Source organism: Eretmochelys imbricata, chromosome 3 (assembly GCF_965152235.1).
Source record: "Eretmochelys imbricata isolate rEreImb1 chromosome 3, rEreImb1.hap1, whole genome shotgun sequence".
Lineage (NCBI taxonomy): Eukaryota > Metazoa > Chordata > Testudines > Cheloniidae > Eretmochelys > Eretmochelys imbricata.
In genome coordinates this window covers 156,231,536-156,252,213 of record NC_135574.1, presented here as the reverse complement: position 1 = coordinate 156,252,213, position 20,678 = coordinate 156,231,536, and the positions used below count along the sequence as shown (strand labels likewise).

Genomic DNA, 20,678 nt, shown 5'->3' with positions numbered 1-20,678 from the left:
GCTTTTTGCTTTATCTGGAAGCTCTCTTTTTATGAAGTTTCTGTGGGAATTCTTGTAACTTAAGTTATTTCAGTTCCTATGGAACCCTGAAGGAGATCACTCACCACAGGCACCATCCAGTGGCTGGGCAGGTTCTCTCTTTCTTGGTGCCCTCTGTTGACAGCCGCTGTGGTTTTGCAGTGGTCTGCCCCTTCCATAACTCTGGCCACGTTACGTATTTGATGACCACCCTTTTTGCGGTATATAAAGAGTCCAGCAAACAGCTAACCCTCTGGGTTAGGTGAGGCTGTAACTCTGTCTGCAGTGACTCAAGTGTGAGTACCAACTTGAGGGTAGACTGTTAGGATCCAGGACACAATCTCCAAATTGGTTGTGAGTTCTGTCCTTAGATTTCAGCAACCTATTATCAAATGAAAACTCTAACAGCCTTAACATGGAGTCACAGACAGTCCCATTAATTATTCCAGTCTATCTCACCACCCAGGTGAGCTTACCTTTGTGATGGATGGTCCCATACGCCATGAATCACAGCAATATTCAGGTTACTCCCAGTTCCAGAGAGAACTATTCACTTAGCCCAAGTTAATTGCACCTTAGATCTCACACCAAAGAAAACGCTTGTAGCCAATCCTATAATAATCTATATGAAGATTTAATAAAATAGGAAAAGGAAACAAGAAGTTGTTTACAAGGTTAAAGCAGGTAAGCATACATACACAAATGAGTTACAATCTTAAGTTTCAAAAGATAATAGAAGCATCTGTGCTGAGCAAGTTCTATATGTCCTTCAGGACTAACCAAGACTAAGCAGCTGAGGATCTCTTGCTTATGCTTAGAAAATCCTTTCCCCCTAAGAGTCCAAACAGCATAGAAATAATCAGTTCCTTCTTGTCCATCCCCCTCCTGCCATGTGCTCTGAGCTGCAAACTCAGCTGATGGCAAGAATCCACTTGCATGATTCATTTTCATGGGGAGGAGGGAAGAACAACAAAGTCTTCTGTCCTCTTGTTAATGTTATGTAGGGAAATTCTAGTTGCAACATCCCACAGTAGTCTATCTGGTATCGATGGACCTTTCCTTTTGGGAAGGGTGTAAAACCTTCTGTTGAAGATCAGCCCTTCACACTAATTAATGTTTCACTCCTGTCTAGTGACTTACCCAGTCACAGAGGCTCACAGAGCAACTGCTGAAATGTTCCCTTACAATATGGGATGCAGATGCTATGAGATGAAGGCATGCAGCAACGCACAAGCATTCAATGAAGTCTAAACACATTCTTAGAATTCTAGTAAGTGTTTTAACAATACAGACTGATTCCAGCTATGTACTTGTCTGCCTTCAGCTGAGACATGAGGACCTTGACATGAGCTGGCACCTGCTCTGCCAGTGGCACAGAGGGGGCTCTGGATTGACATCTTGGGATCTTGACCTGTCTGTCCTGAGTGCCTTCTCTCTCTATACCCCCTCTATCGGGGTAGGCTTCTGCCTTCAGCAACCCCTAGCGATTGGCAGGGAAAGACATTCCAACTCCCTTCCTCAGGCTCCAATCCAGGGCACCATGTAGGCAGCTAAATCCTGCACCCTAAGGCATTATATTGCTGCCTTCCTGGACCACTCCCTACCAGTCCCGTCTTTCCCAACAGGTAAAGACAAGACATTAAATAAGTGGAATCAACTATAAAATGTCAGACCTTCTGAGAATCACAAGTCTCATCCCTTTGGGCCACATCAGCCAGGAGCTCAGAGCATAAGTCAGTTCACCTCTATGTCTACTGGCCTGTTCTCCTTTTGAGTCCCTCCTACAAGCCATGCATGCTCTGTAGGTGTGGACGGGGTAGGGTGGCCTCAGAACAGCTGCTTAACCCCTTCCGGTACTGGTGTTAATAGGTCACAGGGACCTACACTTAAAAGAAGGATGTTTCTTTTCCAGTATTTTTTTCTCATGAGTCTTTTTCTGCCTCTGATTCAGTATTGGAGTATATGGCTCCTGGTTCATGCACATCAAATCACTATGTAACATTCTTAACATCTCTGCTCAAAAAGGTTTATCTAGTTTGGATATTCGTGCAGACTGTGGGCTGTTCATCTGAACCCCTGACCCGGAAATGTTTTTAGGTTTGTCCATGTGTAGCTGAGAACCTGAGAGATACATTTATACAATACATTGTACTGCAGTTTGGCATTCTATGGACAGCTCTGGTTTGGAGTGTGAGGGCAAAGCTGAGTGATGCAAGCCAAACTCTGGCTGAATCTCTTTTCCCTGTATTTCTGAGTGGAAGGGAGAGGAGGGGGATTTGCAGGGAGCTGAAAGGTAGTGTAGCTCTGGAGACAGGGCCAGCTGTTAAGAATGAATATGCAGAGGATGCTTTGTGAGATGCTGGCTGGGTGAGGGAGCGTTAGGATCACAGGGAGAATGTTAAAAATTCAAAGCAGAGCTGCTGGCCAGTGAGTGGTGTTGAAGCAGAAAGGAATAATGAGCAGAAACATAGTGAGTGGGGACTGAGGGCTGGAGGGGAGAAGGACAAGGTTTGTCATCTCTTAAGGAAAGTTAACAAGGCACAGAGAGAGAATGTGTGAGAGAGAAAGAAGCAGGCTTCATTGTTGCTCATCAAATGTGTGCAAGTTGCAATTGCAGAGCGCTCACACTCAGAAAAGGGGGGAGAAAGAAGCAATTTGGAAACCACTCCCTGGCTGACTGGGACAGTAATCGACCCGCTGATGAACTAGGTACAAAGGTTACATACGCCATGGTTACCATTGGTGACCCCTCAGTGGCACGCACCAGCATGGTCAAGTGTCTCATTGGTGTTTCCAGTATAAGCCCTTGTCATTTAAGGTGGGGGGTATGGCAGAATAGAGAAAGGGACTCTGTTATATAGATGGGCCCATGTCAGTAAGTCGGATATGGATTTCAAACACCACAAGGTTTAGGAGGAGTTCTGATGCAGCATCATGGTTTGGCTCATAATAAAGATCTCTATTGTATATGGTAACTCAAAGGAGAAGCTGCTTTAATCATCAACTCCTCTATTCCCTCTTCTGCCCTACTATGGTCCCTGCTGTGTCTTTTAGCATTCCTAATTCTCTATAAAGTCCCTGAACCAAACACAGGGCTGCAATGGCTTGCACTCCCAGGGTGGGGCAGTGCCCATAGCAGACCCACACCTGGGTTAGAAGCAGCAGACAGCTATAGAAGGGAGTACCCAAATGATCTCTCTCTGAGTTGATAAACAAGCAGCAAAGGGTTTTGCTCTAAATAGCACAGTTAAAACCCCTGAGTCTGCAAGGATTCCTGATTTGAGCACTGGGGCTGGGAGGAAATCGTTCTCCATTGAAAAGGCAAGGAGCAAATATGCATTGAGACTGATCTAGTGTGCTCCATGCCAAGACACAGTCCCTCCAGCTCAGGGCTGAGGCATGCTGGCAGGTGGAGCCAATGGGAAGATGCAATACTGCTGCCTGTGTAATACTTTTGTGGATGAACAGGGGTCTTCGGTCTCCAGGGCTATCAATCTAGCACCCTTCACCAGCCTTAAATTTACTTTTCTAATGATGAAACCTATGGGAATGGATTGGGAACCCATGAATCCTGCCTCCATCCTCTTTGCAAGGACTTCCAGGAATATTTGGGGGGAGGGATAGCTCAGTGGTTTGAGCATTGGCCTGCTAAAGCCAGGGTTGTGAGTTCAATCCTTGAGGGGCCATTTAGGAATCGGGGGCAAAAATTGGGGATTGGTCCTGCTTTGAGCAGGGGGTTGGACTAGATGACCTCCTGAGGTCCCTTCCAATCCTGATATTCTATGATTGGTGTGGACATGTTGGGAGGTCAGGGGTTGTGATGCCTGGTGCCTTTCCATACATAGGGAGAACAGGGGTTGAAATGGTGATTAACTGATCCCAGGATGTCTCTTCAAAGGGAATGTCTTCTCAGATGAGTGGCTACAAATGTAGACCTGTTGAAATGCCTAGGCTTTGTGGGAGAGCATTATGTCGCTTGTTCTTTACACAGCAATCAACCATATGAAGCAACTACACAGGCACAGATTGGTGCCCAAGTAACCCTATTTACTAACTATATAGGAACATGCGAGTCTTCACTATGTACACACTGGTGTCTGGTGGCTTTCAAATAATAGAACATGATGAGCTTATACACTACACTGTAGAGGAGAAGAAAGGAAAAACAGTGAAGAGATAGAAGGCTAGTAAAGCTTTGTAGCATTGGAAGCACTCCCATTAACATATATAATCTCCCTCTCCCTTCCTCGTGCAGTTTATACCATGATCATCACTGATATCTGAGCATTTTACAGAACTACGTGGGTCGGATCAATGCCGGTCTCTGGTTCTCTGCTCCCCCTCATCTCATGTGGGAGGGAAGGGTATATAATCATTTACCATTAGTGTTGTGGGCAATACGGCAGAGCCATGTTAATGAGATGAGTTGTGCATTTTGTCCTGAAGGCAGTAAGATTTGTGGTCACTTCAAGCTGGGGTTTTTAATGGCACCTACAGGAGACAGCACCCAGCTCCCAGAGAAATTCAATGGGAGTTGGGCATGGAACACCCTGAGGGGCCTTTGAAAACCTCAGCCTTATCTCTTCTGGAAGGGAGGTCCCAAAGTGTGGGCCAGCCACAGAGAAACTGCTGTCTTCTGCTCACTCAGGTTTGACCCATGTAGCTGACAGACCCCTGGTGTCCAGTAGGCCTGGTCATGAAGAGTGAAATGGTCCCCTAAGGGTCCTGGGCCCAACTCATTGAGGGCTTTGAAGAGCAAAACCAGAGCCTGGCATTTGATCTGTTATTCAATGGTGAGTGGAGTGCTAGGGATGTGTTCAGCTCTATCTCTTTCTCTATAGGCTGAGAGATTGTATGTGAGAATGGATCTTCTCACGCCTTGACAAAACTATTAGTTTTACTTGGAAGTAGATCTGAGTGGGAACCAGAATGCAGAACAAAACCCAACAAATTCCAAAATTTTCCATGTAATGAAAACTTTGAGAAGAGTTTCAACAGAACATTTCATTTGGATTTTTTAAATGAAATCTAGTCGAAATCGGCATATTCCTGCAAAATGTTTTGATTTTGATGAAAAGGCATTTTCAATGGAACTTCCATGTTCCCGCCAGCTCTTTTTGGAAGTAATCTTTATTTCTGTAATGAGGATTTACAAAAGAGGGGATGCAGAGTCAAATGATCTCTGGGAATCATCAGTCCTGGCTTCTATTCCAGTCTCTAATACAGACATTCTGAGCCACTGTGGTTAAGACATGTGGAGGCTCACTGATGTAAATGGAACTCCTTGCAGAGCAATAAGCTGCTCAGTGTGAATAAGGCAGAGTCAAGCCTTTCACTTCTCCTTACCTCAGTTTCCCAGGCTGAAAAATGGGGTTAGCTTACCTCATGGGGGGCAGGAAGGCTTAGTTCATTAATGAGCAAGAACATAAGAATGGTCTGACCCAGTATGGCCAGTGGTCCATCTAGCCCCGTATCCTGTCTTCCGATGTGGCCAATGTGAGGTGCTTCAGAGGGAATTAACAGAACAGGCAGTCAACGAGTGATCTATCCCATGTTGTCCACTCCCAGCTTCTGGCAATCAGAAGCTAGGGACACTCAGAGCATGAGCTTGCATCCCTGACCATCATGGCTAACAGCCATTGATGGATCTATCCTCCATGAACTTATCTAATTCTTTTCTGAGCCCTGTTACACTTTTGGCCTTCACAACATCCCCTGGCAATGAGTTCCATAAGTTGACTGTGTGTTATGTGAAGACAGACTTCCTTATGTTTGTTTTAAACCTGCGGCCTATTAATTTTGTTGGATGACCCCTAGTTCTTGTGTTACGTGAAGGGCTAAATAAACACTTCCTTATTCGCTTTTTTCACACCAGTCATGATTTTATAGACCTCTATCCCACCCCAGTTGTCTCTTTTCCACACTGAAAAGTCCCACTTGTTTTAATCTCTCCTCATTTGGAAGCTGTTCCATGCCCCAGGGGTGAAAGTAACTGAAAGGACTTACTGGTACACCAGAGTCCTGAGCAGGGGGCGTGGCCTCAACCAGAAGAGGCGGGGCCTTTAAAGCCCTGGACCATTTAAATTGCCGAGCTGGGGAAACTGGTATGATCGGTGGTGTACTGGCTCTTGCTGGTATGCCGTACTGGACTGGACTGGCTTACTTTCACCTCTGCATGCCCCTAATCATTTTTGTTGCCTTTCTCTATATCTTTTCCAACTCTAATATATCTTTTTTGAGATGGGATGACCAGAATTGCATGCAGTATTTAAGGTATCGGCGTATCATGGATTTATATAGTGGCATTACGATATTTACTGACTTATTATCGATCCTTTTCCTAATGGTTCCTAACCTTCTGTTAGCTTTTTTGACTGCATGTGGAGTCTTTGCGATCTTGCGAAGGAAGGCCATGATGGCAGTACAAAATCTTAATGCTTTTTTGATCTGAAGCTAATCAGCACAGCCTGGGATCCCCTGAAGAACTCTCTATGGCAAGTCGTTAGAACTGATTGTTAATTCTCACTATCCACAGGCATGTCTTGCTGCTGTGGGCTTTCATGCACGTCGGAGGCTGAACAGACCCCATGCTATGGTCAGCCAAGCTCGCATGGGGTTGTCATAAGCAATAGTTCTACTAGTCCTTCTTCCCTGCCTCGTTGCAGGATTTCAGAGCATGCACAGGGCTCATCGACTGTGAGCTACACGGCAGTGCAAACACGAGCAGTGCAGTAATTTTTTTTTTTTTAAGGAATAATCTTGGTTTCCTAAAAATGTTGTGGTTTTTTCCCCTTCTTGGCAACTGGATGACCGATGAGGTACCATAAGCAGCAGAAAGCATTTATCCAGTGACAGCCCGAGGTAGCACAGGCAGCTCTTAATGGGTTTATTTTCATTATTACAGCAATTTTAGGGTGGCATGCTGCAATTTTCACTTGCGGGGAGGTATTAAATTGAAATGACCCCAGATGTAATTGTCACACCAAATAAGTCTGGACATGCTGAATTTAATGCCTTTCCAAGCTGTGGTTTTTATCGCCCAAGCAAGTGCCAAAAGAACACTTGTAGTCAACAGCTTAAACTGTGCTCTGCCTCTTCAGGAACCAGGGGCTTTAGCTGCTGTTACATTGGGAAACAAACATAGGGGCTGGGTGGAAGAACCTTGCTAGAACTTTTCATTCCTTTTTAGTCGACTGACAAATGTCCCCATTCATCAGCTTCTCCTCTTGCTCAGACTGGTGTAAATCAGGAATAACACCACTGAAGCTACCCATGTACAAAATTGGGGTGGGAGGAGAACTGGTGCTGTTCTGCTCGGTGTCAGATATACAAAGCATGATTTGAAGGCGCCTTACTATAGCTGGTCCTGAGCCACAAAATTCAGAGCCAGAAGGGAACTTTACCCGCGCAATGGTGCACTCGGACCTCGGGTCCAAGTCTCTACTGCCCTGCAGCTTGTGCAGTGATATACACCTGGGTGTAAAACCAGGTCAGAACAATGGCACTTTATACCCATTTGATAGGTGCAGGCGAATAATGAATCAGGCCCCCCAGAGGCAAGGCAGTAGAGAATCAGGCCCCGGGGGTTTTGATTCAGCCCATTATCCAGAGCTAGGACCCAAGCTTGCAGAGCCTGGAAGTGTATGGATTTGGAGATTTGGCCGTTCTACCAACTTCCTGCCTGAAGAAAACATTGGCAGCTGGCTAATCAGATACTGTACATAAGTGGCTGTACCGTAATTGCAGCTGGAGTTTTAAAAGTGTATGACACCCAAGTACAAGGAGTCTGCCTCACGTCTCTGTGGAATCAATAAATCTGCGCATCTCCTAAACTGTCCCCCTGTCTGGGTGATGTATTTTGCAAGTGCTTTCCACGCCCTTTCATTACGTTGCCAAAAATAGTATCCCTGGTTGATACACAGAACTCCTTGCTGGTGCCAGGTTCAAAATGGGTGGAAGGACACACATCTGGGAGCAGTTAGGGGATAATTGTTTATAAGTTACGTGGAGAGAGTAATTATACAGTCTGTAACAAGCAAGCAGTGTTCGGATCAGAGACATGTCTTAGTTTTAGTTCTCATATAAGCTAATAGGAAAAACTACTGTGAGTGTGAGTGTATTATTGTAGGACACAGGAGAATGATCCAATTAAATATGTCAAAGGAGCCTTTTAAAAATGGTTTCTCTTGTAAGAGACCGATTCGTATTCAGGCTCCACAGAGAAACCCATTGATGGTGATGCATGGCAAAGTCTTGGGGATCTAACTACAAAGCTCCTGCAGGCTGCGTGAAACGCCAGAGGAGTGAACACAGTGCGGTGCGGGGGGCTGGAGAAGCTGGGTCCCTACACACCATGAACATTGGGAGATTGCTCTCCATTCAGCCTATCACTGTTATAGACTGACGTAGAACTTCACATGCCACTTCTGCATGAGGTTATTTCTACCACAAAGGGGCAAGAAGCAAAGAGAGACTCATATATGGGAACAACGAGGTGGCCTGAATTGTTCGTTACATTATGGAAGCACCAGAGTCCCAAGCTGTATGAAATCAAGGTCCCATTGTGCTGAGCACTGTGCAAACATTAGCAAGAAAGAGGCAGTCCCTGCCCCAGATTGCTTACAAACTAAATAGACAAGATAAAGGGTGGTACAGGGAGGTGAAGTGATTTGCCCATGGGCCTTGACAGATGCAGGAACAGAACCCAGGTCTCCTAATTTTAAGACCAGTGTTATAGCCACTAGACCAGTGGTCCCCAAACTTTTCAGGCTTGTGTGCCCCCTTGCTCCTGTCTGCACCCCACCCCCTCCGGTGGGGGTGGGGGAACACAGACAGGAATAAGGGGGCTGAGGCTGAGGGTGGAGCTGGGAACGAAGACGCCAAGGCTGGGGACGGGTCCAAGAGCCAGGACTGCGGCTGTGGGCAGGGCCGGAGCAGAGCTGGAGGCAGGGTGAGGCTGGGTGGTGCTCCATCCCCGCCCCCTGTGTGGGCTAGGGGGGCATGCCCCACAGTTTGAGGACCCAAAGTTTCAGCTGACCACAGTTTTCTCCCCAGTCAGCACTGAAATACCAATTTCCTCAGCTCTGTTTGGTTCTGTGAAATGCTACATAGTGTGCACTTGTTTGTAGGTTTGGCTCACTCATGTTAGAAACTGAACCAAGTATATGTTTGCATTGGTGAGTGACTCGGAAAAGGAAGAGCTTTCTGTTCTCCATTTCTTGGGGAAGGGAGAGGAACTGGGATGTAGTGCTGGTAGATCCAAGAGGGCATCTGAACTAGAAAGGAGTATTGTCTAGTGGTTAGAGCAAAGGACTGGGGGCCAGGATACCTAGGTTCTAATTGCTGCTCTGCCACTACTTCATTGTGTAGCCTTGGGCAATTCACATAACCTCTCTGTGCCTCAATTGACTCTTCTGTAAAGTAGGAGGAATAATACCAGCTGTACAGTATTGTGAGGATAAGTAATTAATGTGTGTAAAGTGCTTTTAGACTCCCTAGATGAAGGGTGCTAGAGAAGCAGAAAGTGTGACCATTGTACCGTAGCTGCATCTGAGACATCTTCTTTATGCATTTACTCATACAACACTCAGGGCTGGATAAGCAAATGTTTTCAGTGTGGTGTGATCACTTCTCAGTCAAAAGAGCCCCAAGATCTGGGAGCTTATCCCAAGCCTTCTGGAAGGGACCACCTACATGGGGAAAGAATCTTATGCCCTGGGTCCCAATCCCCAAAGTTCAGGAGAAAGACGGGGCTGGTCAGGCTGTCAGGAACTCTTCTGGGCTGGCCCCGGTGCCTAATACTGTTTGTGTTGCGATGTAACAATATTTATGCCAGGAATGCACATCAAAAGTCTGTTTGGGTTCCTCAAACACTGTGTCTATATAAGCTGAACCTCTTTCGGGATGTCCATTGCTAGTCACAGTAGGCTTACCCACACCTGGAAACAAAGCTGAATGAAAGGGGGATGGTAGAATTCCCAGGCATCTTATCCCACACAGTAGGATGTTATAGATTCTGGGTCAAACAGAAAAGAATAGCTCAGAATACCACTATTTTAGTCGTGCCAGGAGAACTCTGAATGAGTACCGTCTACCTCTATACTGTGCCTTTAATGTTTGTGTCTATTAAATAAGCTGCCATTTTACATTCCGGAACTTTAGTGATACCTGTATCTTTTCCACCTCCTCAGATGTACTACTTTGCACTATCGTCTGGATCTGCCATCAACAAGTATCATCATCACCTTCCACAACGAAGCCAGGTCCACTCTGTTAAGAACTATCAGAAGGTAAGACAGACTTATGCAAAGGAATATGTGAGTGCAGCATGGTTTTTATGATCCTGCTCCAAAAACATGTGTGCCACTTTCCTCACAGTATGACAGAAACTCCTTCACATTTCAAAAAAGGTTAGATGTTTGCATGAATAACAATAGCATTTTCAGCTACGCTTACCAGGGTAAAATTGCAAAGGCTACTGACCCAGGCCCTAAGATGATCAGTAGCTGAGGATAGCGTGACATCTGACCCCTGGTAAGCAGTTTTGCACAAGGAAGTGCATTATGCTGTGGCTTCCTTTGCAGTATCTGACAATGGTTGCTGTCGGAAGCAGGTCACCAATCTAGATGGATCTCGGGATGGCAGTTTTTATATTCATTTGACTATCAATGCTGTGTTTTGCCATAGCCAGCAAGGGATATCTGTGGCTTTGCAGAGGTCTGCTTTAGTTTCATTTTTTGAGCTTCTCCAGTGACACCTGTAGGCCACATGTGATGCCAGCAAGGAGAGTTAATTGAGAAGCTCTGATGGGTCACAAAGAGGCTGCATTTTCAAAGACAGTTTCTGAACACTTCTAAATGAGCTGTGGAGAGGTCTGGGCACATGGCCATTCTTCCATTTGTTGATTTGTTCTTGGCTGTGGTTTACTGTAGGGGGATATAGTGTATGCTTCATTTTCATTGCAGGTTTCTAAAAGCAGCTTTGAATTCCAATGTGGGTCTTGAATCTACATAGCTCTTTGCTGTGGAATGGAAAGATTTCTTGTAACCTATCCACACCTTCTGTCCTGTTAGATCTGTGCACCTTGTCCAGTGGCTTATCCCATAGCAATGGTCAGATGCATTCACTCCTGTTTCTATAATAAACATTTGACTGGTATATTTCACACTCATGTAAGTAAGGGAAGGGTATAGACTCATCAAGTTTGAGGCCAGAAGGGACCACCAAAGCTTCTAGTTTGACTTCTGGTATATCACAGGAGGTCAACACCATGCACCCTCACCCCCATCCTAAGCCAATAACTGGAATTAGACCAAAGTATTACAATCCTCAGGAGACTAAACTATTGTGTGACCCAGGCAGAGAACAGGAGGGATCAAAATGCACTAAAGCCTCAGATTCCTGCAATGGCAGGGAATTGATTGATATCACTGCCTGGAGCAATAGAGCATGCAGTTCAGGCCGTTGCTGCGTAAAGTTCCTTCTCATAGATCTGTGACTTGGTCATCGTGGCCTGCAGCCCCTCCTGCTATCAGAGTCCTGGGCCTCTCAGGAGCCAAGTCTGCCAAATGTGACTGATTGTACTGGCTTGGTGACATGGAGAAATTTCCACAGAGTATGACATACACCCGCAAATGTTTCTTTGCGGCCACTCCAACTCAGACCACATCCCCAGCTGCTGTAAATCAGCAGAGTTCCATTAAGGTCTAGACAGCTAGGTCAATTTACACCAGCTAAGGATAGGGCCTCAGGCCTGCACTGGTGAGAGCCACGGACATTAAAGAGCCCTTTGCCATTAGGCATAGGTTGCTGACCAGGGCCAGATTCATCTTTGCTTGCTAGACATCTCCTTCACTCCTTTGAGCCCCTGATGGCTTCATCTGTCTGAGAGCAGAACCCTTTCTTGGGAAGACGCATGCTTGTAGCGAGTTTGACCATTCTGCAGCTGAATTCCTGCTTTCCTTCATGGCATCACTCCCCATCCCAGCTCCTTCACGTCTCACCTCATACTGTGTCACCACCTCCCTTTGTCTGGATGGATCTAATAGACACACAGCACCGTCTCTTCACTCTGTACTGACGCCTGTTAAGTTCATTTAGATGGAATATAGGCCAAAGGTGTTAGCATAACCCAGTCACTGTCCAACATTAAACAGCGTTAAACAAGGCTCAGGGTTTGGTAGACAGAGATCTCAGCATCCTTAGTACCGGTAAGGAGCTGCTGGACTAGAACGCTGGGTCTGCAGAGCCTGGCACAGCTGATGTTCCCACATTCCCATCTGGAGGCCTCAGAGAATCATATGCAAGGAGCACTGTAGAGATTAATTGCATTAGGAAGAACTGCTCAAAGGGACCATAGTGACAGCAGCCTGTGACCATCTGATGGGCTCAGGCTCACTATTTAACCCTGGAGGGTGCCCCAGGAAGTTGTCTGGGCAGCCATGCAGACTTCTGGTTTGTGGTGGCTCTAGACCTCACCTTGCTTACTGATCTCCAGTCTCTGACCTGGTCTGACTCTGACTCTGACCCTGGATCTTGCCTTTTGATCCCAGCTCTAATAATTAGTCTGATCCCTCCATGCTGACTACTGCCTCGTGACCACCCTGGGCTTAATGACAGCAGCCCAGCTATGACTTCTAGGTCAGACTGCCTATGCCTAGGTCCCTTATAATACCATGGCAAATGCCCCATTAAAATCTTTTAAAGCTTTTATTATAGATACAGAAAAGAAGGAAAAATGTTCATTTTAACAACATTTCCTGTTACCTTTCCCTTTAGCTGGAGAGAGTTGTGGAGGGGGAAAAAATCCCATGTTTGATAGCCTCTTAGAGGGTATCAAAGATGGTAATAACTGTCCTTGGGGACAGAAGAGAAGAAATTAGTTGAGATGGGCTGGCACTGTTAATGTCCAGTCCCGTTTCATCTCAGGTGGTGGTTGGGATTCCGCTGGAGTTGGTAGGGGTGGTGATATCATCTGGGTACATCAATCTCTGGCCCACTCTGGTCAGGTCATTCCTCAGGGTTAGGATGAAGAAGGTCTGAAGTCCCAGGAGACAGTGAGGGTGGAAGCCATGATGGTGACGCTTGCTTCAGTAGCTTCTGTTTGTTCTTTCCTTATTTTTCCTCCAAAGTCCCTTTCTTTAAGGACACACAAAGGGATTGATGGGTTGAATAGCCCATCCCCTCATTATTTTGTCCACCACTTAGACCTACTATCTGACACACCAATTTTGGTTCATAAATTCCTGATTCCACATGTTCTGTTTTTACCAAGTATGATTTTAACATATTCCTTGAACCCTATCAGTAGGCCCTTTTGTTTAGACTAATTTAGTCTGTCTCCTTTTCATACCTTTCCCCATCAACATTTGTCACTATAGGGTATTGTGACATCTCACGTTTTTTTTACAGCTGAGCTCGCAATTAGAGTAAATTTGTAGGCCCATTTATCTCAACATTTCTGACCTGAGTTTGGACTGATCCAAGATCCAGCCCCTTATCTTTAAATCCAACAATGGGCAAGGGCTTAGTTCTCTGAGACCACCTCCCTGCCACAATCATGCATGACAGGATGTCTCCAGGGGGAGGCACTGTGCAATTCTCTGCTACCTTAGGTCAAGATGAGCCAACCTCTTACCACTTTTAAGGTCTGTTGTTAAGCTCCTCACTTCAAAGTGGCTTTCCCCAGTAATGGAGTAGCAGAATGGTGCAGAAGTGTTACTCTTGGGAGACAACCTCTAGGAGTGATAATGACATGTGAAAGTGTTAGGATCACAATATACTCCTCATATTGTGCCTAGCTGCTGTGGTGATGGGTACATACACGTGTAGCCAGGTACAGTTGGTTTATTATAATTATGGTTGGATTAGTAATGCAAAATAAGTAGATCTCCCTCTTATTCCTTGTTCCTCTATCATATTTTCCCCATAGGATTGTCCCTGATTTCTATGTCATTAACAGCCCGTTCATTCATCCTTTTTTTTGCTCCTTCATGGAGGGGTTTGGTTTGGTTAGGTTACTTTGATTCCTCTCTTGAGCCATTATGATTTCACTCATGGCTTCTGTCCTTGTAGCTCCTCCTCCCCTTCCACATCTCTCTGTCCAATCTGACTCACATGTTGTATCTGGTGATGTGCACCTCAAGGGTTGGTTCTAATTACAGCATCTACTTGCCACAAGATATCCACAGGTTCATGGTGACATTTCAAGGTTATTTCCTTTCCAGCTACAGTGCAATGGCCTGGAATGGTCAGTTTTACTATTTGTACTGGGTCAAAACCAGGGCTGTACAAACTTGGACAGATAAAACAAATTGAAGGTGAAGCAAACCCAACCCCAAACTCTCCCACTTCCTTGGGGTGGGTTCCCAGAGCTCTTCTGCGCTGGTCCTTGGGAAATGACTGGCTTTTTCATCCCTCCTATGCCCATGGGATGGGATCCTGGAGCCAGTGCTGTCCGTTCATGTGGCTTTTGATGTTGAGGCTGGATTCAGCAGACTCAGTCTGGATTCAGTCCTGAACAGGCCTAGACCAGACCCTGGCGGCTCCAGCTCTTGTTAGGAAAGGGGACTGGTGACTCAATTCCTGCCCCACCTTGGCTCAGCTCCAAACATGCACAAACCTCCATTTCCTGCCTGCCTTTGGACCCTGTTCAGATCTTGTCTCCTCTTAAGCCCTTGTAGGGCAAATTATCTGGCCCCCTGGTCTGTTTTTTCCTCACTCAGCAAATGATTGGCTTAATTAAATCTTACAGATCTCCGTTCCATGACATCGGTAACCTCTTGGATCATTTTCTCATGTGACAGTCAACATGAAATCTGTCTTAATACTACTTCTTGCTTCTGTAACAGCGTCTGTTGAAGGATCTCAGAGCACTTTATGTGCAACAATACTAATAGTCATACCTAGCTCTTGTATAGCACTTTTCATCAGTACATCTCAAAGTGCAAAGGATGGTAAGTATCATTATTCCCATTTGTCTGATGGGGAAACTGAGGCACAGAATGGTGACCTGACTTGCCCAAGGTCATCCAGCAGGTCAATGGTAGAGCCTGGAATAGAGAACCCAGGTGTCTTGAGTCCCAGCTGAGTGCTCCATCCACTATCTTTTTGAATTAAGCTTCTCACTCACACTGTGAAATTAGTACACACTATCTATCCTCCTTTTATAAATGGGGATAAAGTGGGGCAGAAAGAGATTGTTTGTTTGACTTGTCCCAGGTCACAGAGAGAATGAATGGCAGTTGGGGAGAACTCAGGCTCTAATCACTGGGCAGCATTACCTCTTTGTTTCACTGTTCATCTTCTCTCTACCATGGGTTCCTTCTTCCCTGCAAAGTTATCCCTGAGCCCCGTACAGTGCCTAGCACAATGGGATCCTGGTCTCTAACTATGGTTCCAAGGTGCTATAGTAATATATATAATAATAATTAATAATATTTTGTGCCTGGCTGGGGGGCAGAGCTTTGGCTCTGAGTTTGGCTGCCTGGCAGTGAAATAAGATAATGACCACTCCCAAGAGTCTTCATAACAAATCAATGGGCATCATCATCAACATGAGGAACAAGAATGGGAAAGAGAAATTGTGTCCTGTAAAATTCACAAGAGTGGGGATAGGCTGTAGCGTCCTAACTGGACACATCAGCCCATTGGAACACGTTGCATGTATGTACTGAAGATGAGAAAACAGAGGGGGAAATTTACCATTAATAATCCTTTGAACTCAAAAGTAAGTGTCAATTTGACCGTGTTTGTGGCCTTTTCCATAGACATCTGAGATCCTTACTATTTTGAATCCTCTTCTAAAGTGGGGTTTTAGCTTGAAGACTTAATATTCACTGTGAGCAAACTTTGAATTGGATTGTAAAATATGCACATCCTGCTCAATCCCCAGTGGCATGAGTGCCTCAGTCAGGGGATGGAAATAATATTGTGTGACTTCCGTCACTAGTCAGTGTGACACAACGTGTGGATGTCACGCTTTGAACATCTGCAGTGCACCATTTGTGACCAATCTGCATCCCAAGAATTAGTCACTGGCAAAAATTAAAAGATCATGTTGAATAATGAATCGGTTCAAGAAAATCATGGTCCGTTTCCCCCACCATTTGCCAACGGGGAAAAAAGGCAAAATTGATTGAATGCATGATTCTCTGGGAATTATTGTACCAGCATTAGTATATGTGAACATCTCAGGGACTAAGTAGGTTCTTAGGGCCAAAGCACAAAACAAAACAAAACAAAAAAAAGAGGAGGATGGGACGGGAGAAACCAGTGGCAGATGGGAAGAAAGATGGCATTGTCATTAAGGGTATATTTCACTGGGCATCAGGAGACCTGAGTTCAATTCCTCGTTTTGCCATAGATTTTCTGTTTGACCTTGGGCAAGTAATTTAGTCTCTCTGTGCCTCAATTCCCCAGCCGTAACATAGCACTGCCCTACCTCACAGGGCAGTTGTGAGGAGGATAAATACATTAAAGATTGTGAGACATTCACAAACTATGGTGAGGGGGCCATATAAATATCTGAAAACAGAGAGAGTGGAAAAGAAATTGGAACCCCTTTTCAGCTGTCTGCCATACTTGCCATCCTTTATTTCCTTTCCCACATTCTTTTCTTTTTGATCTCTCCTTCTACCTCCTATGAACTTGAATTAAAAAAGAAAACTCCATGTTATTTTCCTGCCCTTGCTGCCCTGCTCCTCCCTAGGGAGAGCTGAATGACATCCACAGTGGCAAAGCAGTTATTGGAGGGTAAAGAGCAATACTGAAGTGAAGGAACTGGACCTCACAAGGCCTGGATTGACAGTAAAGGCTCAGCAGTGATTACTGGTAACATCTTACCATCATGTAACTCTGTCTATCCAGGAGGATCCCAAGGTGCTTTTCAAGCTATATAACAAGCATGTGGGAATACCTCCTGCATCTCCCACTGAAGTGCAGCAACCTCTGGGGTGGAGCATTCTGTGCTTTATGGGCTTGATCCTGAGACGCATCCATCAAAGTCAATGGTTGCTCAGCACCTTGCAAGACAAAAAATTGAAGATAAATCCTACATCCACCTGAAACAATAAGGGGGATTTTAGGGGGACACAATGGAATTTCCCAGACTGGAATCTGACCGGAACAGCAGAGTTGATGGGCCTATGCCTGTAAAATGGGCCATATGTCATCTTTAATGAACCCAGGTGATCAGGACCTCTGTTTTATGTCTCATCCCAAAGATAGCTGGGGCAGTCTGGGAAGTTTTAGAATCAGCCAAACTCTTGTAAGAACTCAGTAGGACAGGAATTGCGAAGTGCCAGTGACTGGCAGCCTGCCAGGTGAGGAATTACTGCAATGTATGATACTGTAGGCAAAGCGCCCAAGCTCACTGGGGAATTACTGTCCTCAGAGCTGCAGGAGAAGCAGATGCCAAACTGGGCAGCAAGAAAAGAGGCAGGGATGCAGCAGGCAACTCCAGAGCCTGAAGTGAGGAAGGAAAGGAGGGGCATGCGGGGTATTATCTCTGCATCCACCTCCCTGCTCTGTCCTGTCCTAACCTTCCCAGAGCATGCTCTTAGTTGGGCTGCTTTCTCCAGCCAATGGATGGGCTGTCCACCCATTGCTGAGGAATTTCCCTCAGTCTCATTCATGTCAATATTGAAGGACAAATTTCAGCACTGCCTGTATCCATCTCAGTGTCTTTTATGCAGCATTTTATCACTAGGGAAATTTTCTTCCTAACCTCCATAGGTGATCACTCAGCTTAAGTCTTGAAGCATGAGGGTTGCTATTTCTTTGGGTCGTCTTAATTTGTCCAGACTAATATTGTTGAAAATGGTTTGAGTGGTAGCCATGTTAGTCTGTATCAGCAAAAACAACAAGGAGTCCTTGTGGCACCTTGGAGACTAACAAATTTATTTGGGCATAAGCTTTTGTGGGCTAGAACCCACTTCATCAGATGCATGGAGTGGAAAATACAGTAGCAGGTATATATATTGTGACAGACCCAGACCAGTGGGGTACAGGAGTCTGGTAGAAGGCAAATATACTGGCCACTGGGTGAACAGTTTTCTGTTCCCTGTGTGACCAGAGCAGGGGCTGCACTAGAGCAATCAGGAGCCTGCTAGAACCAATTAAGACAGGCAAGCTAATTAAGACACCTGGAGCCAATTAAGAACATACTAGAATCAATTATGGCAGGCAGACTAATCAGGACGCCTAATTTAAAAAGGACCTCCCATCAGTTAGTGGGGGCATGCAAGGAGCAGGGAGTGAGAAGGTGTGCTGCTGGAGGACTGAGGAGTACAAGCGTGATCAGGCTTCAAGAGGAAGATCCTGCGATGAAGATAAAGAAGGTGCTGGGGGGAGGCCATGGGGAAGTAGCCCAGGGCGTTGTAGCTGTAGCTGTCACGCAGCTGATACAGAAAGACGTAGACAGCTGCTATCTACGGGACCCTGGGCTGGAACCCGGTGTGGAGGGTGGGCCTGGGTTCCCCCCTTCCCCCCAACTCCTGATCAAACACAGGATGAGTTGACCTGGTCAGTGAGAAATACCAGAAGGGAAGGTCTAATTTGTAAAAGGGATCTGGCCTGTTCCTGACCCACTAGGTGGGACACAGAGTCTGCAGGGATTGTTCTCCATTTCCCGCATGCTGGCCAGTGATGAGGTTAGCTGAGTGAACGGTAGGTTTGAGCCTCTAGCAGAAGCGGCCAAACTGAGGACTGCCATGAACCTCTGAGGCAAGCAAATCCGCCAAAAAGTGCAGGACCCACCAAGGCAGAAGAGGAACTTTGTCACAATATATACACAGTACATGAAAAGATGGGAGTTGCCTTACCACCCATTTGGTAAGTCAACTGCCATCTTTTCATGTACTGTGTATGTATATAATACCTGCTACTGTATTTTCCACTCCATGCATCTGATGAAGTGGGTTCTAGCCCATGAAAGCTTATGCCCAAATAAATTTGTTAGTCTCCAAGGTGCCACAAGGACTCCTCATTGCTATTGTTGAAATGTTATTCCATTCATGTTATGCCTTTAACACACAGGTCTGCATTGGGAAAGCTGCTGATGGACACTGTCCCAGCCAGCAGTTCTGGGAGGCTGTGACTCTAAGCACCCCACTATTAACACCCTACTGCAATGATAGTTGTACAAAATATGCCTTGTGAGGTATCATTTGAAAACTAATAACACACTGGTCAATTATACGATTGTGAAACATATGTGACAAGGCTGCCTGTGGAATTAGAGATGTCTTCTGCTATTATGTTTTAAAGTCTGTATTTGAACAAAGTAGAAAACAGGTCTCCTCAGGTCTCGAATACAAATGAAGTGGGTGACCAGTGACAAGGGAATTGCAATTTACACATGCAGTAAACGGAACTGTCAAAGCTCACAAGGTGATTGGGGAATCACCATGTCTGGGTCAGAAAGGATCATGTGTGTGCTTGTCTAACCAACCTGGTCATCAGGCAGAGGCATTTACATAAAAGGTAAACAAAGCCAACAAGGGGAAGAGGTAATGACTCATCTATCAACAGGGGATGGAGACTGCACCCTCGGGAAGACTTGCTGCTTCTTTAAGCAGGGTCAACGAACTGTAAGAGAGTTGCTTTTAAGAGGCTTACTGGGCTGTTAAGAGAGGGGCACCTCAGATGACAAGGGAAACCAGCACCTCATACTTCTGTGGAAGAACTTGAATGAGAACTAACCATGCTAGACCAAGAGTGAGCCAAACGATGTTTAACAAGTGGTCTAGACTGATGCAGTTCCACTGACTTCAATGGAGATACGCTTATACCAGCTGATGGTTTGGCTCTGTATTTTAACCTTGTCCCTGAACTGCAATAACTCTGTTAACATCCAAGGATGTAGCCAAATCAGGACAGGGCTCAGTCCCATGTATAGTGTCAGTCTGAACAGAGTTTTAATGATGCTGTAACATAGGTCCCAATTGTGGTACGTGGGATCTTACCTTTTTCCAAGAATCTAATCCCTCCTACTGCTAACATCTGGCTTAGACTCTGTCTCTTCTCATTGCATATACCAGCTTCTTTTCTTTTATTTAAATGCTTAGGTTTCACTTTGCTCTCTTTTTTTTCATTTCGAGAGCCAGATTTCCAATGATTTCACAACTGCCCCACCTTAGCCTGTCACATCTGCTGTGGTATGCTGTCGAGAATGCTTTCCAAACACAAAATTCTTGTGCCGGGAGACGTGCGGTTTTACTCCACTGTGTGGTCGTTATTTATTCTTTAAATCTGCAATCTGAGTCTTCAGAGTTGGAATCAGGAGGCTTAATTATTTACCTCTTACTGACAACCCAAAAAACACTCTTGGGCAAAAATCTTGATATGGGCACTGCACATTCCAGATCAAATATTTAGGTAATAAATTAGTGGGTATGCTGTCATGTCTTTCATCTTCCAATACTCACAAGTAGAAGCAGGCCCTGTCTGCAACCTCCCCTCTCTGCGTAATCTGGTGTTTACAGTTGCTGAGAAAAAGGAGTGGTGAAGCCATGTATCCAGTCCCTAGGCAGTATGTAGGTCCTGTATAGAGGCTGTGCCATAGCTCAAATGACTCTGATTAAAAGAGCAAAAACAAGCCAGGTGTTACTCTGAAACTGTATAATTAGCACTTTGTGCTGACTATTTTTTTCCTCTCTCTT

General features: G+C 45.4%; 1 protein-coding gene across 4 annotated transcripts in view; it reads left to right on the top strand.

Annotated features, from left to right (window-relative positions):
* The window catches only part of GALNT14 (polypeptide N-acetylgalactosaminyltransferase 14), a 184,202-nt gene that overhangs the window by 108,254 nt on the left and 55,270 nt on the right, over positions 1-20,678 (top strand). For all 4 annotated transcript variants that reach the window (XM_077813658.1, XM_077813656.1, XM_077813655.1 and 1 more), the window contains exon 3: positions 10,209-10,307. In XM_077813658.1, coding sequence (XP_077669784.1) covers positions 10,209-10,307 — 99 coding nt within the window. The remainder of the gene's footprint in view (positions 1-10,208; positions 10,308-20,678) is intronic.